Source organism: Stenella coeruleoalba, assembly GCF_951394435.1.
Source record: "Stenella coeruleoalba genome assembly, chromosome: 1".
Lineage (NCBI taxonomy): Eukaryota > Metazoa > Chordata > Mammalia > Artiodactyla > Delphinidae > Stenella > Stenella coeruleoalba.
Window position 1 is genome coordinate 116239493 of NC_137169.1, and position 20951 is coordinate 116260443.

General features: G+C 43.7%; 2 protein-coding genes across 2 annotated transcripts in view; one reads left to right on the plus strand and one right to left on the minus strand.

The window, feature by feature from the left end:
• Window positions 1-6893: 6893 nt before the first annotated feature.
• Window positions 6894-11904, minus strand: MPZ (myelin protein zero). The gene is made up of 6 exons (XM_079939463.1): window positions 11745-11904; window positions 9249-9415; window positions 8827-9040; window positions 8449-8584; window positions 8231-8291; window positions 6894-8129 (listed from the first exon to the last, which is right to left on the minus strand). Exons 1-6 carry the CDS (start codon window positions 11809-11811, stop codon window positions 8028-8030), a joined length of 747 nt encoding a protein of 248 aa, XP_079795589.1. The 5' UTR covers window positions 11812-11904; the 3' UTR covers window positions 6894-8027.
• A 3128-nt stretch (window positions 11905-15032) lies between these two features.
• SDHC (succinate dehydrogenase complex subunit C) overlaps window positions 15033-20951 on the plus strand; it is a 28038-nt gene continuing 22119 nt past the window's right edge. The window contains exons 1-2 of the mRNA XM_079939475.1: window positions 15033-15115; window positions 20353-20409. Coding sequence (XP_079795601.1) covers window positions 15096-15115; window positions 20353-20409 — 77 coding nt within the window. The 5' untranslated portion in view covers window positions 15033-15095. The remainder of the gene's footprint in view (window positions 15116-20352; window positions 20410-20951) is intronic.

Consider the following 20951-nt stretch of genomic DNA (forward strand, 5'->3'; position numbering starts at 1 on the left):
ATTTAATTCTTACAACCCTACGACATATTATTTCCTTTTTACATATGAAGAAACTGAGGCACAGAGAGATTAAATAACCTTCCCAAAGCAAGTGAATAGGTGAGTTAGTATCAGAGCTCAGGTAGTCTGCCTCCAGAATCTGTGCTCTTTGTACCACCTTGATAAGGGACTGGATGACTGAAGAGTAGAGAGCTTTGTTGTCGAGGACGTCGTTCAGCCTAGTTTAGAGGGCAGAGAGGGCCAAGCTTCCCTTAGCTGAGCCCAGGCATATCTACTTGGTCCCTCATGGCCCACACAAGTAAGACCTAGACCCTCTGTGGTCCCCCATATTTCTAGGGGACCACCAGCTCTGGCTTTACCTGATTGTACTGCTAGACTCCTCCCAGAATTCTATCAGTGGCTTGATCGCATCCAGCTGCCTCCCCTGGTGCTCCAAGGAACATGGGGCAGGCCCTCTGGAATTAAAGGTGGTTTGAAGTGAAATGGCTAGAGAAATGGGGCACAGAACTTGGCGGGTAGGGCTGATACGCATGCCCAGAAAAGGAAGCAGGGTCAACAGACTCACATTAGGGTATAACGGTGAAGAGATGCGGGCATCATGAAATGAAACCAAAGTCTTCTCCAACTCCTGGGAGGGCTCCAGGTCTCACTGATTCCCCAAGCCAGTTCTCAACAGGAGAATGTACTGCCCTCTAGGGGATGTTTTGGAAGTCCATGGGGGTATTTTTTTGGTTGTCATGATATGTAGGGGGGTGGGGTGGGGATGAGGGAGGTTTTCCTGGTATTGAGCATTCAGGGGTGAAAGATGCTAACCATACTGCAGTGACCAGAATAGTGCTGCACAAAATAAAATTGTCCCACATCCCTCATGTCTTTTAAAAATACCATTGTGCATTAATGTGAAAAACCTGTTACAACCTGAGGGTACCTGGAGCCCAACTTCATTTTACATATGAACACAAAGTACTTTTTGCACCATTTTAAACACTGGATTTTCACAAATGCAACTAACGTGTAGATTGAAGGAACTTATAATGTGTTTTGTTCAGAACTTTATCATGAGTTGCTTACCGTTTCAGAAATCCACGTCATTGATGACAATACTGCTTATGGTATTTGAGTCACTGATACGTATGCCCCTATCAGTTTGCATTTGTTGCTGTTGTATTTACAGTGATTCTACGTGTAGGTTCAAGTCTCTACTATGTTTTATGCTTCCAGTGTAGTTATGCCTGAACATTACATATTAAAATACAGACAATTTTATTATAAATTAATCTTTTATTTCACCTTTATAATATATGGTTAGAGTACTATATTTACTTTTTGAACTTATGTTTATAGTTTATATTACATATGAATATCATTCCTGGATAGTAAAACGGGCACTGTGTCTGAGGGCTTTGGGAACTGTTGCTCTAAGCTTTTGGAAAGCCATGCCCAGCACTAGCCTGAAGATTCAGGAATTCATCTTTCCCCTGCCTCCACCCCTTTTTTCTCTAAAAGAGGCCCCCAAACCTTACTGCCAAGCTGTAAGTCTTTACCATGAGCTGGACACTCAGAGAGGGACCACAGGATAAACAATGGGGACTCAGCTGGAAGCCACACTTAATGCCTACAAAGAAAAGCCTTTGCAAGACAAAAGGGTCATGTCTGTGTTGTGATGATGTCTGAATTGTGAAGCAGACAGTAGTAGATGGAGATCTGACCTGTGGGCAAGTTAGGCCCTCCTGCCTGAATGTGTATTGGGGGAGAGGTTCCCCACTTGCTTCAACTGAACAGAGGAAAAAAAGGGAGGAAGAGGATGACTAGGAACTAACGTGGATGGGGCTTCTACTCTACGCCAAGTACTTAGTGACATGGTTCACATATATTCTCAATTTCTTCTTTTAAGTGCACCATAGGATAGATATCAACTTAACAAAACTCAAGCTTCCACAGTCACGTGATTTGTCCCAGGTCACAGAGAGCTTCAACAGGAATTAAAGCAGGACTGGTTTGATCCGTGTTTTAGGTTGCCAAAAACAGGGGTGAGTTCCTTCTTTAGACCATTCCTAATTTTTCGTTCTTTTGGAATAAGCAAAGAGGGACTTCCCTGGTGGCGCAGTGGTTAAGAATCCACCTGCCAGTGCAGGGGACACGGGTTTGAGCCCTGGTCCGGGAAGAGCCCACGTGCTGCGGAGCAACTAAGCCCGAGTGCCACAACTACTGAGCCCGCGCGCCTAGAGCCCGTGCTCCGCAACAAGAGAAGCCACCGCAATGAGAAACCCGCGCACCACAAGGAAGAGTAGCCCCCGCTCGCCGCAACTAGAGAAAGCCTGCGCTCAGCAACGAAGACCCAACGCAGCCATAAATAAATAAATAAAATTTTAAAATGCTTTAAACAAACAAACAAACAAATCTTCTAGATGACTCCATAGCTGAGTGCCTAATATGTCAACAGCAGAGACCAACACTGAGTCCCTAATATGTACTACTCCCTGGGGGGACCAGCCAGACACTTGATGTCAAGTTAATTACATTGGATTTCTTTCATCATGGAGGGGGCATAGATTTGTCTTCACTGGAATAGACGTTTTGGACATGAATTTGCCTTCTTTGCTCATAATGCTCCTGCCAGCACCAACACTGGGGGAATTCACAGAAGGCCTATTCATAGTTATGGCATTCCCCATAGTACTATGTCTAATCAAGGAGCTTATTTCATAGCAAAGGAAGTTTAGTAACGGGCTTGTGCTCATGGAATTAAGTGGTCTTACCATGTACCCCATCATCTGAAAGCAGAAGCTTATTTGAAACGTGGAATGGTTTACTGAAGATTCACAGCAGCAATTGGGAGACAGTACCCTGAAAGAATGAAGTTCTGGCTTACAGGATGCAATATATGCTTTGAATCAGAGACCATTACATGGTGTTTTCTCCTCTATGACCTGAATACAAGGGTTCCAGAGTCAAGGGGTAAAAGTGCGGGTGGCTTTTTCACTATGACACCTAATAACCAACTCACAGAATTTTTGTTTCTCCTGGCAACTTTGAGCTCTACTGGTTTGGAGGACTTAGTCTCCAAAAGGAGAATGCTTCTACCATTAGACACAATGGTTCCATTGAATTAGAAGAGGAGACTGCCACCTGGTCATTTTGGGCTCTATACATCACTGAACCAAGAGGCAAAAAAAAAATGATTACTTGGCTGGCTGGTGTGATATATCCTGATGACCTAGGGGAAGTTGGGATGCTGCTACACAATGGGAGCAAGGAGAGCTATTTCTGGAACCCAGGAGATTCTCTGGGGCATCACTTAGTACTTCCTTGCCTAAGAGTAAATGTTAACATAGCAACCAAAAAAAAAAAAAAAAAAAGACAGGACAGACCTTGAGTCAGAAATGGAAGTTTGGATCACTCTACCAGGTAAAGAACCCTGACTATCTGAAGTCCTGGCTGAAGACATAGGAAATATGGAATGAGTAGTTGAAGCAGTTCATAGATATTAATTATGGCTTCTTGACCAATTACAGAAATGAGGACTGTGGTAACTTGGCATATTTTCTGTTTGCTTGTTCTAGATATGTATTTGTCTAAGTTAACCATTTTATTCATCTCTCCCTTTCTTCCCATTTTTATGTTATTATACTAGTTGTTGGAAGTGAACTTCACAATTTAATCTTTAGGTAACAAAAAATTCAGTGGAACTCTGGGTTTAAGAAGTAGCTAATATAGCCAGAGATGGACATGACGACTGGTGGCCTGTTTGAGGAAATGTGAAAAGCTCTGTGTTGTAGTCTGACTTTACCTCCCTTCTCCAACTTCACTCCCACACATAAATATTTGTCCAATTTCTTAGATGTTTTAAGGCAGAGCAGCAAATTCATGTTAAGGGTGGTTGGGCAGGTAAGGAAATGAGAGTAGTGAGAATTCAGGCCCTATCTAGAGGGAAAAAACTATATTCAGTTCAAGATGATTGTTGCCCTGTGACGCTCAAATGTAGCCTTAATTTAAATAAACAAACACGCTTCGTGTGGGACGAACAAAAGATGTCTTCCTGGTTATTTCAATCTCTACTTTAAAAAAGTCATGCAGAGCTTCCCTGGTGGCGCAGTGGTTGAGAGTCCGCCTGCCGATGCAGGGGACACGGGTTCGTGCCCCGGTCCGGGAAGGTCCCACATGCCACGGAACGGCTGGGCCCGTGAGCCGTGGCCGCTGAGCCTGCGCGTCCGGAGCCTGTGCTCCGCAACGGGAGAGGCCACAACAGTGAGAGGCCCGTGTACCGCCAGAAAAGAAAAAAAAAAAAAAAAAAAAAAGTCATGCAGTTTTCAAATACGTGGGAGAAAAACCATTAGCGTGTTTCAAGGAAGCCAAGAGATAAAGTGTTATCAGAAAGAGGAAGTGGCCATTAATGTTAAATGCTGCTGAAAGGGTGAGGAGGACTGAAAAATGACCATCGAATCTGGCGAAATGGACATCATTAATGCCCTTGGACAGGAGCAGTTTCAGTAGAGGGATGGGGACAGTGTGTTGAAGGGAGAATGGGAGGTAGGAGATAGTGCCCTAGACTTGTTCAAGAAGTTTTGCTATAGAGGGGAGCAGAGAACTGGGACAGTAGTTGAAGATGCGAATAAGGGAGATATTTAATTGTTATGTGTAGGAAGATATTTCATTTGTGTTGTATTTTTCTCCACAATTACCAAGTGTCTTTTGGTTTCATTTATAATATATTCTGCCATTAAAGAGGTTCAAGATTTTATGTACTTCCTTTAAGATTTCTGGACTTCCTGTCTTGTTTAAAGGCCTTTTCCATTTGAGGATTAAATGAATATGCTTATTTCCTTCAGATACTTGTATTTTATTTCTTAATATTTAGATTTTATTTTTATATATGGCATGAGATAAAGATCTTACCTTGTTTTCTTCTATACATATGTCAATTGCACCAATACCTTTTGTTAAATAATCCATTAATTTACCACTGAACTAGAATGTTATTTTTATAATAAAATATGTTCCCACACTTATTTGCATTTCTGGGCTCCGTATTCTGGTCTACTGATAAAGACTCTTTAGCTTAGATATTCCCAACTTCATTGAGTTGTGACTCAGCTTCCTCTCCCACCCTGAAAAAGCTATATAGACTCTATTAGCTTCTATTTTCCAATTTAAAAAAATGTGGTAAAATACAATTAACATAAAATTTACCTCTCAACCATTTTTAAATGTATAGTTCAGTGGTATTAAGTACATTCATAATGTTTTGCAACATCACCATTATCCATCTCCGTAACTCTTCATCTTGTAAAACTGAGACTCTATCCCAATTAAACAATAACTGCCCATTCTCCCATTTCCCCAGCGGCTGGCAACCACCATTCTACATTCTGTCTCTATGATTGTGACTACTCTAAGTACCTCATATAAGTGGAATCAAAGTATTTGTCTTTTTATGCCTGGCTTATTTCACTTAGCGTAATGTTCTCAGTTCATTCATGTTGTAGCACATGTTACAATTTTCTTTCTTTTTACAGCTGAATAATACACCATTGTATGTATAGATATACCACATTTTCTTATCCAGTCATCAATTGTCCAGGGACCTTTGGGTTGCTTCCACATATCAGCTATTGTGAATAATGCTGCTATGAACATGAGTGTACTAATATATTTTCAAGACCCTGATTTTAATTTTTTTGGGATATATTCCCAGAAATGGAACTGCTGTACCATATGGTAATTTTGTATTTAATTTTTTTGAGGAACCTCCATACTTTCCACAGGGGCTGTACCATTTTACATTCCCACCAACAGTGCACAAGGGTTCCAACTTCTCCACACCCTTGTCAACACTTTGTTTTGTTTTTGATAGTAGCTATCCTAATGGGTATGAGGTGGTATCTCATTGTAGTTTTCATTTGTATTTACCTAATGGAATCTATTAGCTTTTCTATTAACATGAATTTGGGTTAATTTTTCTTTTCAGAGAAGTGGAAGACAGCCCTTGAAATAAATGGAAGCACTCTGGGTTTCGGCAAAGCTGCTGTTAAAAATCTTATCTTTAACGTCTTAACAAGGTGAAGAATTGACTTGTGAGAATCTTGGGTTTTTTGCTATCAGTAACCGCCAAGGGAAAAAGATATAGATGTTTTTCCATAATTATTTAAGGATTCCAGGATATTAATGGTGTACCATTAGCATACCAACAAACCAGCTAATGAGCTATTAATATCATACCTAAAAGGCACCAACAAAACAAAGTTGTGTGTGCATGAGTTTGTAGGGGTGAATGAGATTAGTGCTAGTTTGTAAAGTGTAATCCTTTAGGCAAGATTGAGAAACATCTTTAAAGGACTGATCCTCAATATCTTAGTTGTATATCAATTTATAGTTTACAAAGGTTTCCATACACAGGATGGAATCATGTGATTCTTACAAGAATCCTGGGAATTCAGTAGGGCAGGTATCATTATCTCAGTTGTTTACAAATGCAGAAACAGGCTTACCTAAGCCAAGGGACTAGCCCTGGGTCAGCTTGTGAGTGGCTGGGGTATTTTAAAAACATAGCTCTTGATGAAGAGGGAATCTGTTATAACCCATGTAAACGCAGAGCCTGACACACAGTTTAGCACATAGTACGAACCCTGTGTACTGTAGTACAAACTCACTGAATATTTGTTGAATGTGTGAATGTGTCTTATGAGCCTATTTCAGAGTTCTTTCCATAATACTATGTAACCCATGCCATGAAATCAAATTCTTAACAACTGAAACCGGTTGGGGAGAAGAAGGAGTTGGGGAGGAGAGGGTTTGGGGAAGGTGGGAGGTTGGGGATGGGATAAGGGGCAGGGATTATTCCCAGAAGAATGAGGAAATTGGAGATGGAGGCAACAGCTTCTGGAAATGTCAGTGTTTATTAAACATTTAAGGAGATTTGGGGGTTTGAGAAGAAATATACAGAATGTAGAAAAATCCTAAGAATCCCCTGTGGCTAGGAGTGCAGCCTCTTCCGTTTCCCCCCTGTTTCCCATTTGTTTTTCCTGCTTTTTCTTTGGTTATTTAAAAGCTATTTCTAAGGCTCATTTGTCCCCTCCTCAGCCCCCTCACCTATGAAGATCCTTTGTCTCTCCCTCTCCTTTCCTGTGACCTTGAGTCCCAGAACAGTGCTCCAAAGTGGTCAGGGGGCACCATTCCTGTAGCTGAGGTTTGAGGATCGGGGGCCCCTCTGCTTGGGCTGGCTCTCCATTAAGGATTTAATGGGGGGTGGGGAATTGCCAAAGCCACATGACGTCATTGGTACTCAGTCATGGGGGGAGGGTAGAGCATGGGCACAGATCAGATAAACAAACAAACAAGAATGGATTAAAAAATAAAAAATAACTAACAACCTAAATAAAACCTGAAGGAGAATCTGATCTGGGTGACCTGGGTGTTAGCTGGGAGGGCAGAGTCTGCAGCTGGGCCACCTGATGGAGGGGAGGGAGGGTCAGAGAGAAGAGGGTCAGAGGGACAGGCTAGGTGGTGCAGGGGATGGGAATATCAGGTGGCCTGGAGTTGAGGCAGGGGGTAGCAAGGTCCCTTTCTTTTCAGCGCCAGAGGAACGGGCACCAAACACACAGTCCCTGGGGCAGGTGAAGTGTAGGATGGAGCCCTGGGCTTCCAGAAAGCCAGGGGGTGAAGGTGGGGGAGAATATGAAGTGCTTGGGGAATGAATTTTGGAATGAAACTTACATCTCAAAGGGAAGTGAGGGCAGGGCAAGGGCTGGGGAGCTAAGGAGGAAAGCACCTAGACGGGGGATAGAGGAGCCTAGGTCCCCCTTTTCTGGCAGGGCCTTGGTGGGGGGAGGGGGTGATCACTTTTCTGAGTCCAGGCCCATCATGTTCTTGAGGGCGTTCTTGAGGCTGGTTCTGCTGGGGGACTTGACAGCAGGCCGGAGCTCCGAGCTCTGCTCATCCTTTCGTAGCTCCATCTCTATGACCACCATCTGAGAGCCTTTGGTAGCCTCCGCCCCTGACCCCTTACCCCCCGCCCGGCCCGCTAACCGCTATTTCTTATCCTTGCGAGACTCCCCCAACCCTTTAGTCTTCTTCTCACTGGCAGCTTTGGTGCTTCTGCTGTGGTCCAGCATGGCATACAGCACTGGCGTCTGTGGGGAGGAGTGCACGCATCAGTCACTGGTCTGGTGGGGCTTGACTGTTCCCATCCTGCCCCCGACTGCTGCCTGGAGGCACCCCAAGTCCCACTAACCTGCCGGCCGCGCTTCGACGAGTCCTTCACAGACTTGTGCAATTTCCCCTTCTCCATGGCACTGCAGGGAAAGGGGGTGCTATGGATTTGGCCCTGTTGGAGCCCCTCAAGGAGGGGTCAAGGCTTCCTTTTCCTTTTGGCCCTCCCACCCATTGGGTTAGTCTCCGCCCACATGGGGAGTAGTGGGTTGGGGAAGGGGAGTCGGCTCCGCGCCTTACCTGAGTCTCCTCTGCAGGGCCGCCTGCCTGCGTAGCCAGCAGTACCGAATCAGGTAGAAAAGCAGCAGCAGCAATAGAACACCCCCCAAAACACCCCCGATCACGGCTCCCAGCACCACCCCGTACCTAGTAGGCACTAAAAGGGGAAGGAAAAGAAGTGGCGGAATGAGCAGGGACAAGTATCTTTGGTTCCTAGCCCCACACTTATTCCCTGCGGTTTGGGTTGTAAGACATCCCAACCAAGGCTGTCTTCTGCCCACTCTCCCAGAGCCTGAGGGGCATTAGCCCCGGCATTTTGCCCCTTCCCCCAGCCTCTCAGGGAGGCCCGATCCCCTCTCTGAACTCCCTCCCATACCCACATCCCACCTCCTCTCACACCTTTTTCAAAGACATAGAGCGTGACCTGAGAGGTCTTGCCCACTATGTCTGGTGGGTTTTTGACGTCACAGGTGAAAGTGCCGTTGTCACTATAGTCCAGGTTGTGTATGACAATGGAGCCATCCTTCCAGAGAGGGTCCCCTACCCACTGAATGCGCTCTTTGAAGGTCCCCACCTCATCGATGTAGGGCTGTCCCTTGGCATAGTGGAAGATCTATGAGGAATGAGGGGAAGCATGTATTTCTAGCTTCAGGGTGAGGGATTCTGGGCTGGTGAGGGTAATGCTGGGGAGGGGGTTCAGCCCGAGTCAGTGTGACAAAGATTGCCACTTACTCCCCTTCCTTAGCCCAAGTTCTCTTTTCTGTGGTTCTTTGAAGCACCCTTTCTGTTACGCAAACTCAGGATTCCCCCCAGGCACTCACCGAGATGGCATCACGGCCTCCTTCTGGCTGGTAGCGCCAGGTGAAGGAAATGTCATCTGAGACCCACTCACTGGACCAGAAGGAGCAGTGCAGGGTCACCCGGGAGCCCACAGCACCGTGGACCTCCTTGTCCGTGTAAACCACAATGGCCTGGGCTGGGGAGAGCACTGCAAACATAGAGGGGGAATCAGATGCATATGTGGGCCCAAAAAGGGATATAGAGGGAGTGAGAGCAATAGGAAGTCAAGCCTGAGTCAGAGGCCAAAGCGAAGACTGGGACAGAAATGACGAATTCTGCGGTCCAGGTCTCTCTCGCCTAATTGAATAGATGAGTGGAAATGCTGTGTTGGTTCAAGCTCTTCAGCATGTTCATAGAGGAAATGAAATCAGCAGTACCAGAATTCCCCTGAGGACTTCCAGAAGTTGAATTCTGTCTCCAAGTCTAACTTTCCCTTTGGATCAGTATCTAATTCTTAAGCTATCCCTTAGATGCAGGCTTTACAATTTTTAAAACTTATTATAAATTATACAGGTAACACATAGTGCATTCTTCTTATAACTATTCAAGCAATAGAGATAAAGAGAGCTAAAGTCTCTCTTGACCAATTCCTTTCCTGTAGACCCCTCCCAGATATTACCAACGTTATCAGTTTAATGTGTAACCATTTTCTATGTGTCAGACTCAACATAAACTAAAGATACACATATACTTATAAGAAATAGTTTCTTTCTGTGGAGCTTTCTTTTCTTTTTTAACATACATTGCATTATAGTCTTTTTTTTTGGCTTAAGAATATATGTATAAAAAGAATATATGTATCTGTTGGGAGTGTTCCACTTTGATGCGTACAGATCAATATTATTTTTAACAGCTACATAGTATTTCACAGTACAACAAATTCAAATGTCTTGCAGAAGAATTGAAGATAACTAGAGAATGTAAGTCTTCTTCCCTGACCCAGCTGTCTTCAGTGCTGAATCCCTGATTGCCATACAGCTGCTCTTGACTGGGGGGTTCACGGAGGGAAGGACCTCATATCCCTCTCAGGGGAAGCTTGATTCAGAGCAGGACCCCCAAGCCCAAAGCTCAGATGACTCTGCATTTGAGCCCCTTGTGGTTCTGCTTTGACCCTCCTCACCCTCCTCTTGGCCCTTTTGGCCCAGTGTCACTCCCAAGACTCACCCACACAAGGCCATTCCAGGGAGATTATGTGTGTGGGCTGGCCCTGGCTGGGGGCAACTGTAGACCCTTTTGTTCTATGGGAGAGGGAGGAAGCAATCAAATAAATAGAGACCCATTGTCTGACCACTGACCAGTGTTGGGGGCTCATGCCTCCCCTCCCCTCACTGCCCCCTGCACCCCTGCCCGTGGTCCATAGTCCCAAATCTCCCACCTCAGCATGCAATACCAATGACTCACCTCCGGGGACTCAGCCTTCGAGCCTTCTTGGGTATCCCAAATGTAACAAGGAAGGTTATTCATTGGATCTAACTTCTATTCCTCCTGTTCAAATATCAACCACTGCCCTTCAGCTCTGTTCAATGGTGCTATGAGTGGGACAGAACTTTATCTCCCTCTTATACTCCAAGATCCCCTCTCCCCATTTCCCTCACCACGCCCTTCTCCAACTCCCTATCCTTAACATTTTCTCAGGATACCTCTGAATAGTCCAGTACAGTCCAGAAGAGTCTAGCTGCTAGGTTTAGGACTCAAGGAGCTGACCACAGAGAATCTCAGACATTCTAACCAGCCCTCCCTCCCCTCCCCTCATTTGCCCTACTTCTCACCCACTGCACTAGGCTTCAGGGCAGTTTGGAGAAGGGAACAATCCATTCAGATAACCCTGCTTTGAACTTCTCTTCCTCACCCAACATCTGCCGTGGGGCAAGGAAGGGGCGGGTCAACTTATGTGGAAGATAGCTTTAGATGAGACAAGACCCTAGAATCTCACAGAACCTCCCTTCTACTCTGTTCACCCACATAATGGACAACAGATCCACAAAGAGAAACTGAGGCACCAAGAGACAAAGGATCGGAGGAGTTGGGACCACAAACCTTGGGCTCCTTCCTTAGATCACATTCCTGACTTTTCTCTTCAGGGAAACTAAGGTTAAGGTACCTTCTGCACGACTAGGGAATGAGTAGGGACCAGAACCCAGATGTCTGAACATGTTCCTTACCAAGCTCTAACACTGCTTCCTACTAGGCCTTCACCACTGCTTTGGGGGCATGTTACTGGTTTCCAACCCGGGTCCGGTCAGGTCCACCTCAGGGAAGCTCTCTACACTCTTTTCCCTTTTCCCTTCACAGAATACCTTTACCTTTACAGCCTCCCTCCAAACTATATATATATTTTTTCTCTGCATAGAATAGCATCTTCCTGCTGTTGCTGCCTCTTTCTTTGATTGCAGTGAGGAGCGCAGCGAAGGCAGGGGGAAGGTTGCTGAGAGACAACCTGAGCCCCGGGGCCCCCAGACTGGGGTGGCTCAACTTACCCAAAGAGGAGAAGAGTAGCGCAGCCAGGATAGGACTGGGGTTGGAAGAGGGAGCCCCAGGAGCCATAGCTGGGGCAGGGCTAGGGCCCGGAGCGTCTGCGGGGTTGGGAGAGTGGGGGACAAGGAACTGAGCGGGGGTTCCTGGAACCCGCTTAAAATCCCCCGGGGTCCCGGTATGAGGGGGCTGTCCTGAGCCAGTAGCCAATTGCAGCCTGGCATGTGCAGTTGAGAGGTGGTGAGGAGGGGGGCAGAGCACAGGGAGCAGAAGGGGCATTGTGTCCTCTGGGTAGAGGGGTGGGGGGGGACACATACCACCCCATACACTGAGGGCTTTGTGTCTGCTGGCCTCCCCCTGCCCCAGGCTGGAATGTCGGGGGGGGGGGTGAGGGAGAGGGACAGAAAAAGGGACACAAACACATTTCTCTGAGGGACAGATGGGTGGAGGAACCTGAATCCTAAGGCTATGAAAAGGGATTCCTCCCTAGCCTCCATGCCTGAGAGTGGCTCCCCTAGGGCTCTAGGAGTTAGAGGTGGGTTTCCCCCAGAGAACTTTCAAAACAGGATATCCCTGCTATCTTCACTACTGTGGGCTACATTACAGGCTTCTTGAGATGACTAAGTCCTTTGGGTGTCTTTTTTTTTTTTTTCTTATCTCTCTGCATCTTGGGTGATTCTTTCCAGATAAAAAACTTTTTTTCCGTGGGAAAATACCCAGGGAAGAATCCCTTGATCTTTCCCTTTTTTTCAGGAAGTCCTTCACTGCCTCACGCTGCAGTTTAAGTCCATTTCAGTTAAAAGCAAGGCAACAAAATTATATTGAGTGCCAGCCAGCTACATATATGAGTATGTGAATATGTGGGTATGTGAGTAATAGAAAGAGGAATAAAAATTAAGATCCTCCTTCAAGGAGTTCAAAATTTAGTTTGGGGAGGCAGAGGGGAGAATCAGAGGACAAACCCGTTAACAATGAAATATAATAAACCATGATGCAGCAGACTGATGAACAAAGTGCTGAGAGTAGAAGTGAGGGCACATAGAGCTACATTAGGAAAATTAAGTTATGTAACAGAGATTAAACACAAAAATATCAATAACTTTCATTTAATAAATGAAGTTCAGAGGAAGAGGGAGTCATGTCTAGAAGGCAGTATTAGATGTGGACCAACCTTTAAGGATATATGCCATTTTGAAAAGGAGAAATTGGCAGTGAGGGTATCTAGGCAGATAGAACAACAAAAGCAAAGACAAAGAGATAAGAAAGTGTGTATGTGTGTGTGTGTGCGTGGGGGGGGGGTGGGTAGGTTTGTGAAGTTTGGGGAATATTCAGGGCAGATCTGGTGTCCTCCATTTTTACTCAATTTGGGGGATCTTGAACAGGCATCAGAGGAAAGGAGTCTGTACAGGAAAGTTGAAGCCAGTTTGTGGATGGCTTTAAATGACAGAGCAAAGGGGGTGGATTTAATCCGGTACATCATAAGAATTCTGCTGATGGTTTTGGGATGGTATTTGGGGTTAGGAATGGGAGTGTCTACATGGTCAGAGCTGAGTTTTAAGACAAACACGTTACATGAAACATTGGAAGAACTAAGTGAAAGAGGCATTCATTGGATTTGTTAATGTGAAGCTTCCGAGGGCCAAAGCAAGATCAATGACTGGAAGATCAATCGCAGAAAACTGTATTTTAATGTAACAACTTCCTAATGACTAAATTGTTTACTAAATGAAACTTGTTTTTTGAGGTACCCATTAGCGAATGTGTTAGAACACACTCTTGAAAATCAGCTGTCAGCAGCGCTACAGAGGAGATTCCTACACTGGAGAGAAAATCGGGCTGGAGAGCCTGTAAGGTCCCTTCCAGTCCAGAAGTTTATTATAGTGCTTTCTTTGCCAGCATTATAGAAATGCAAAATAGTATATTCATTTGATGTAGAAATAAATGAATCTGTGCTATTTAAGTCCTGAAAGGAAAAGTACATAAGCGCTAAATATAAATAAGATCTGAATATTAATGCAACGAATATGTTTTTATTGCTGAACAGGAGTTGCTTTGGCTGTCTGCTTCACTTCTCCTCACCCTTCCTCCTCAAAAGAGGCTCAAGAACTTTTGCGCTTTTCCGTTCCTTTCCACTTGCTTGTTTTCTCCCTTATAAGTGCTCTGGAAGTGATTGCTCAAAACTGTTTTTATGTATATAAATCAAAGCAAGTTCTCCCCCACCCGTACCCCAGGTTCTTCTGGCAGTGGGTGTCACCCACATAGCCCTGAAACAAGGAACAAGGGAGCGTTGTCTTTGGTTAGTGGGCATCTAGCTCATGCAGCGGCTCAAGCCCAGGAATTGTGAGACATAAAGCTAATCGAGGTGGTTAGAGGACGCTCCCCATCCTCGGATGGTGCTCTGAGAGGTTCTCTCCCCCACGGATCTCAACTTGTGCACTATCTCTGTACTGGTGAAGACGGTTCACATAAGAATGGGAAGGAGCCCAAAGTATCTTTACAAAAAAAATTTTTTTTAATTGAAGTATAGTTGATTTACGAAGTTGTGTTAATTTCTGGTGTACAGCAAAGTGATTCAGTCATATATATATTCTTTTTCATATTCTTTTCCATTATGGTTCATTACAGGAGACTGAATATAGTTCCCCGTGCCATACAGTAGGACCTTGTTGGTTACCTGTTTTAGACATAGTAGTTTGTATCTGCTAATCCCAAACTCCTAATTTATCCCTCCTCCTTTCCCCTTTGGTAACTATGTTTGTTTGTTTTCTATGTCTGTTTCTGTTCTGTAAATAAATTCAGTTGTACCATATTTTAGAGTCCACATATATGTGATATGTTATTTGTCTTTTTCTTTCTGACTTACTTTAGTATGATAATCTTTTGGTTCATCCATGTTGCTGCAAGCCGAAAGTATCTTTTTCCCTGCATGTCTCAGTCACCCTATAATACTTTTTAGTCCCACCTGGGAGGGGGAAGGCGTGAAACTAGACTGAGAAGTCCTCAGTGAAGAATCTGGGCAAGCCCTCTGCTTTGTGGTGCTAAACAAAATGAGTGTTTTTAGAGGTGCTACCTGTGAAGCACCTCTGAAAACAAAAAGGTAAAACGTAGACTGCAGAATTTGACCCAGCGGCAGTTCTGCGGAAAACTTACCACTTTTTAGAAGTCAGCTGAGAGAGGAGGGGTCAGAGACTAACTGCGCACAGAAGATATGCGAAGAGTCGGAACTAGGGCTGATCCGGAGAGCCTCCCAATCCTCAGAAAGAGCTGGTGTCGTCACGTGACAGAAGCCCCGCCCCTCCCCTCGCCCAGAGGTGGTGGGGCCGTCGGCGTCACTTCCGTCCAGGCCGGAACCCAAGATGGCTGCGATCTGTTTGAGGTGACTTTAGTGTGGGGTGGGAGTCGGTGCCGGCGGCTCTCGGGAGAGCTGCACTGGCCCCTCACGTCTTGCTAACAGCTGTTTACCCCGTGCCTCGGCAGGGAAAGGACCTGTGGGTGGAGGCCACGCGCTTTGGAAACCTAGAGACCCTTCCCCTCCCCTAGCGTCTCCTGTGCACCATGTAGGGCTTCGGGGGTCCCTGGCCGATTATCTTTTCCTTACTCCTTGCGGATGGGTCGCGGGGCTCTCGCCGCTTCTGTTTTCCCACTTTTTTTTTTTTGCGGTACGCGGGCCTCTCACTGCTGTGGCCTCTCCCGTTGCGGAGCGCAGGCTCAGCGGCCATGGCTCACGGGCCCAGCCGCTCCGCGGCATGTGGGATCTTCCCGGACCGGGGCACAAACCTGTGTCCCCTGCATCGGCAGGTGGACTCTCAACCACTGCGCCACCAGGGAAGCCCAGCTTTCCCACTTTTAAAATAGTTTTTCCCCACTTCTAAAATAGTTCTTCCCCAGATTGCTCTTGTGGCTGCAGCGAGAGCCGAGCTCCAAGAAAATAAGTAGGTCTAACTTCTCTTATTTAGGGCTTGGGCCTCGAGGAGAAGGATCTTGGTGTACTTTACCTTTGCGTTTTACTCCTGCAAACACCAGCTGCTGGCAATGAGTGGGCACTGTCCCAGTTCCTAACAGGCCCCTCGTAGAGAGTGCAGGAGGCCTAGACCCCTATCGGGGTGACGATTAGCAATAGCGCCCATAGTGGTTGCTCTGCTGCCTCAGAGCAGCCAGGAACTTCAGTTTGTTTATTTTTTTACTTGGTGGGTGAGGGGAATAGATGCCCCAGTTTTTCTCTGTAGTGTCAACTCCTTGTCCTGAGAAATACCCTAGACCGTCTTCCATTATGAACTGTCCATTGTCGACAAGGCCTCGTTCTCTGCTCAGAGCCTTTCTAGCCATAGCGATTTTTGACGCTGTTGGTACAAATCCCAGCATAGTTTCGTGCCAGCACTATTTTTGGAAACTATTTGTTATGGAAAGTTAGTTTTAATGCAGTTGAGATTTAATTCCTGATTTCCCCAAATGTCTTCTCATTTCTCTTTCCACTTCAATCACCCAGTGTAAAAATAGACAGACTTTATTTAGTTTTTCTCTGTGACAGAATGATTCCTCTTGGAGCTGAGATCAGGAATGGTTTATCTTAATCCTTCGTTTTTCTCCCTGACTCTTATTTACAATTGTGTCTTTTTTTCTAAAGCGTGTCAGGGCTAGTCTTGCCAGATTGCCTTCTTTATTACAAGTAGTTTGACCATAATTGAATGCTTTTGAATTCTTTGATATATCATATTTTAGAAGATGTCACAGGCTTTTTGGTGGAATTAACGTTTAGCTTGTAATGATCATATTGGGTCTAAACAGTTCATTTTAGGAGTTTCATGATTAGTGCTTAGAAACCAAGGATCACTGTACACATTATGTCCAGTCTGTATCATTTTGAGCTGTGTAGGACTGTCATCACTAGGATTCATTAGTGGTAGTACAAAACTCTTATGGAAAGGGCACCTTAAATTCTAGGAGCTAGTTTCTAGTTCTAGTAGTGTCACTAATTCCATTTATTTGGGACAAGTCAAGGTCATTGATTGCATGATTGTGGTTTCTTCACTTGTGAATGAAAATAGTGATAACTTGAACTCACTTAAGAGAAATATTGGCTAAACATTTTTAATGCTTGGTTAACTAAAAATTATTAGTTATCACAGTATTGTATGTCATGGCTTTTGCTCTATATTTTGTAGACTCCCTAAAGTTCTTGGGCTAGCTAGGGAGGAATAACCAGCTAAGTAGCACAGACTCCACTGGCAGTCAGTCAGGGAATGACTTGCCAAAGCCAAGACTGAGATAGAGAACTAAGCTAAGAACAGCTAGGCTTCTATCTAGTAATGTTCATGCAGTTTAAGCACAAAGCCACCAAGTCATTAACCCTCCGAATGTTGCTCATCATATTAAATGCTACATGTGAAGCACCTCCTAAAACAAGGTTTAATTTATTTAAAGTCTAAATTCTTAAGACTGCCTTTTAAAATAAGCATACTAATTCACAAATCATTTTTTTGAGCCTCTTCTGTCATATTGTTATAGGTGCTATAGATGCAAAGTATTCCAGTTCTATTCTTGAGGAGCTCAAAATTTAGCAAAGGAGATAAATGGATTAATTAATAAGCAACACAATGTTGATTTAGAGATATGAACAAGTGATGTGGGAGCATGACAGGTGCAGCAGGTAGGGCTAAAGGAGTGGTGAAGTTGCTATTTGGGAGTTGTTGGATCTTGAAGGATGAGTTTATCAGGCTGCTAGGGAGGTCCACTCAGAGAATAGCCTGAGCAAAGGCATGTGGTCAGAAGAAACTATGCTCTGTCTGGGGGTAATGTAACATTCAGTGTGGTAGAAGTATAGAGGGCTGAAGGGAGCTTGTGGGAGAATAGCTCTGGAGAATTGGGTCAGGTCATGTTGAGAAGGGCCTTGGTTGACTGCAGTGTGAACCTTATAAGTAGTGGGGAACTGTTGAAGACTTGCAGGCAGATGATTGATGAAGTCAGCTTTATTTTTCAGTAATTTAACGCTGCTAATATTGAATGATAGGGAAGAGATTGGTGCTAGGAGATCAATTCAGGAGCTCCTGTTACAGTCCTAGTGAGAAATGAAGAGAATACAGACTAAAACAATGGACTGAAGTTTTCTAGATAGTATTGGTAAGATTGGGTGATGCCTTGCATATATATGGGGGGATGTAAGAGAAAAGAAATCAAGAATGACTTAACATTGTATCTTTGGAGTTAGTTGGGTGCTCATACAATTAATCAGAAATTCTATATATAAATGATTGCTCTTCATTGTGTCCTTCAAGGTTATGTAAATACTTTAATGTTCCTGTTACCTCAGACATTTATGAAACTAAATTTTGACATGCCATCAGATCAAGTTTAGAGGGCATACAAGAGAAATTCATTATATTATAGTCACATCTTGTTTTGGACCAAAAGTGGATCTTATTCAATTTGATCACATAGACTTGACTTTGAATAACTTTTGTTTTTTTCCAAAAGTCAAATCCATTTTCAGCAGATGAATATTTTTACACTGCAGAGTTTTAAAAAGAATGTGATATGAATTCTAAAGACCTTTGGGAGACCAGTGAAATATTACTAAATTACATGTATGGGGTATATTGCAGTTTAGAGAGTGCTTTCCTATACATTTTCTCTTGCAGTCCTCCCAACAACCAATAATGTAGGTATTATCAATCCTATTTTATAAATGAAAAAGCTGAAGCTCAGTGACTCACTAAGTTACACAACTTACGCAGATCTAGACCTCCAGTCTGGCTTTTTTACTTTGTCCAGTGTTCTTGTTACATTACTGTTGTTGTCTCAGTACAGAGAAGAGTTTCAAAAACAATTTAAGCCATGATTACATTTTGGGGGAGACATGTATAATGCATTTAGAAAGGGACAGGCCCTAACTAGAAATCAGTTCTGGCTTGTTAATTAAAAATAAAATAAAGTACTGTTACTTTCTAGCTATAACATATAACATATAACTCTTCCTGGGTGGAAAAAGAAATCTTTTCAGGGTTCCTGGTTTCACATGAAAGGCAAGGATAGATTAGATATCTACTCTTGTCATATTTCAAATAAGGTTATGCAGTTGTGCAACTAGTTTCTGTTAGGGCCTTGTGGAAAGTTTACATTGGTATTTGTCTGGGAGACAATAGCACTAGACAGAGAGTGCTGTAGATTCCAACCCACATCTGCAAACTCTTGCTGGGTAGCTGAGTGACTGGACGTAGCCTGGTGTGAGGAATGCATGCCCTGCAACTTCAGAGTCACAATTGATTTAAAGAGATTTGTTCCCACTTCTTTCTTTCTGGGAGCCTTGGGTACACAATGTCTGTATTCATCTCTTGCCTCCAAAGCTGGAAAGAGGGAAGAGCTGAAGGAAGTGTTGGTTGGATTATTTTTCCTTCAAATAGTGGGCCCTTCTAGTGTTCTAGTGTAGAGTGTAAGGTTCTTGAAATATTTATGCATCTAATATCAATGGTATGAGGGACATCATGAGCTTTTTTAGAAGATCATTGGATCTTAATGTGATCTTGTATCCCCACAGTGTCTTGCACATAGTGTATATACAATAAACTTTTGTAGAATCTCAATGTATTTGGTCCCAGAGCTTCACTCTGATAACTTTCTCAAATACCTTTGGAAAGATTCGATATAACGTGAGTTAAAGGGGTGTAGTGATCATGTGTTTTTCATAATACCATGTAAATGCTGGATCAGTTAAATTCTCTTTAGATAGAATGCCTGGGTACATTTTAGTCTCAGACTTGAAAAGCAGTTCCGGTATTGATATATACGTTTCAAAAATAGCAACTTTTTAGTAGAAAACTTGTGTTACCTACTTCAAGTACCTTTTCATGTGGGTAGTAAAGAAATCTACATTCTCATATTTTTTGCACTATTATATGACAGCCTTTTTCACTTAAAGTTCATCCAGGTTGTCTGGAACTTGTTGGTAGTTCCTAGAATGACAGCTTAATACTGAGGACCCTGCCTCCTCAAACCCCTTGTTCTTTAAACCTTTTAAATTCATCCATTTGCATCAGGTGTCTGCTTTGGCTAAGTTGTATAGTACTCGGTGTTGCCACTGGCTTATTCTGTACCCACCCCCCTTTTAAAATTTTATTTTATTTTATTTTTTATTTTATTTTTGGCCATGCCTCATGGCATGCAGGATCTTAGTTCCCTGACCAGGGATTGAACGCTTGCCCCCTGCAGTGCAAGTGAGGAGTGCTAACCACTGGACCGCCAAGGAAGTCCCCCTCTCTTTTCGTTAAACCCCTGTCTTTTAAACATCACCTCCTTTAAGATCTAGCTTGAAAAAATTTGCTTTCTGTATTTCTTTGTTGAACATTACCAGCTCTGGTTATTCTTTTACCTTGTATTATTTGTGTTCAGCTAAAACCTTATTTTGCATTTGTGAGTAATATTTGTGATTATTCTCAAGATATTTAAAGTTGCAGCTTTCCAACTAGAAAATATCTCAAAGATCCTGATACTGTCATTGTTTTTATCTTATTCCTAATTTTCCCCTCCACCCAGAGTCTAATACAGTACAAAAATAGAGAAGTTGATATACTGAAGTACATCTCTAAATGTGTATTGACTGTTGGTTCTCTTATCTTTCAGACGTGCTGGCCATCACTGCCTCCGTGCCCACCTTAGTCCTCTGCTCTGTATCAGAAAGTAAGTTTCCAAATATGGAGATTATTATTATTTAACCTTTTTTTCATCAGGGAAAAGCAGTAGGTTGACTCATATTTTGGGGATATGTACGAAAGCAGGTAATTGTAGATGGTTGGCTGAAAATTTAGTGATTGTGGTCCTTATTTTTCTCAGCTGGTAGTAGAAGAAGGAAGAATAAGAATATATCTTTGTTTTTTTTCTCAATTTTCCTCACTTTAAGCTTTTCTGCTATATATAACTTTATTGATTTGCATTTTGGGCAGCTCCCAGGCCTTAGTCTTTATCTCTCTTTCTTTCTGCTATATTCATTTCTAGTCTACTGACTTCAACAATTGTCTCTTTGTGGTTCTTTTTTTTTTTAACGTTTAATTTTAGAAATATTTTGTACTTCCAGGGAGTTCCCTAGTGGTCCAATGGTTAGGATTCAGTGCTTTCACTGCCGCGGCCCGGGCTCAATCCCTGGTGGGGGAACTGAGGTCCCGCAAGCTGTGTGGTACTGCCGGGGAAAAAAAAAAAGAGAGATAGTAGAAATATTTTGATAA

Bases quoted from the DNA above. Each gene is read 5' to 3' on its own strand.
- MPZ (XM_079939463.1), bottom strand. From the start codon at position 11,811: ATGGCTCCTGGGGCTCCCTCTTCCAACCCCAGTCCTATCCTGGCTGCG. The intron at 8,585-8,826 runs GTGTGAGAGGAG...TTCCCCTTTTAG, and splicing joins GCTCTATGTCTTTGAAAAAG to TGCCTACTAGGTACGGGGTG. The intron at 8,292-8,448 runs GTAAGGCGCGGA...CTTTCCCTGCAG, and splicing joins GCCCTGCAGAGGAGACTCAG to TGCCATGGAGAAGGGGAAAT.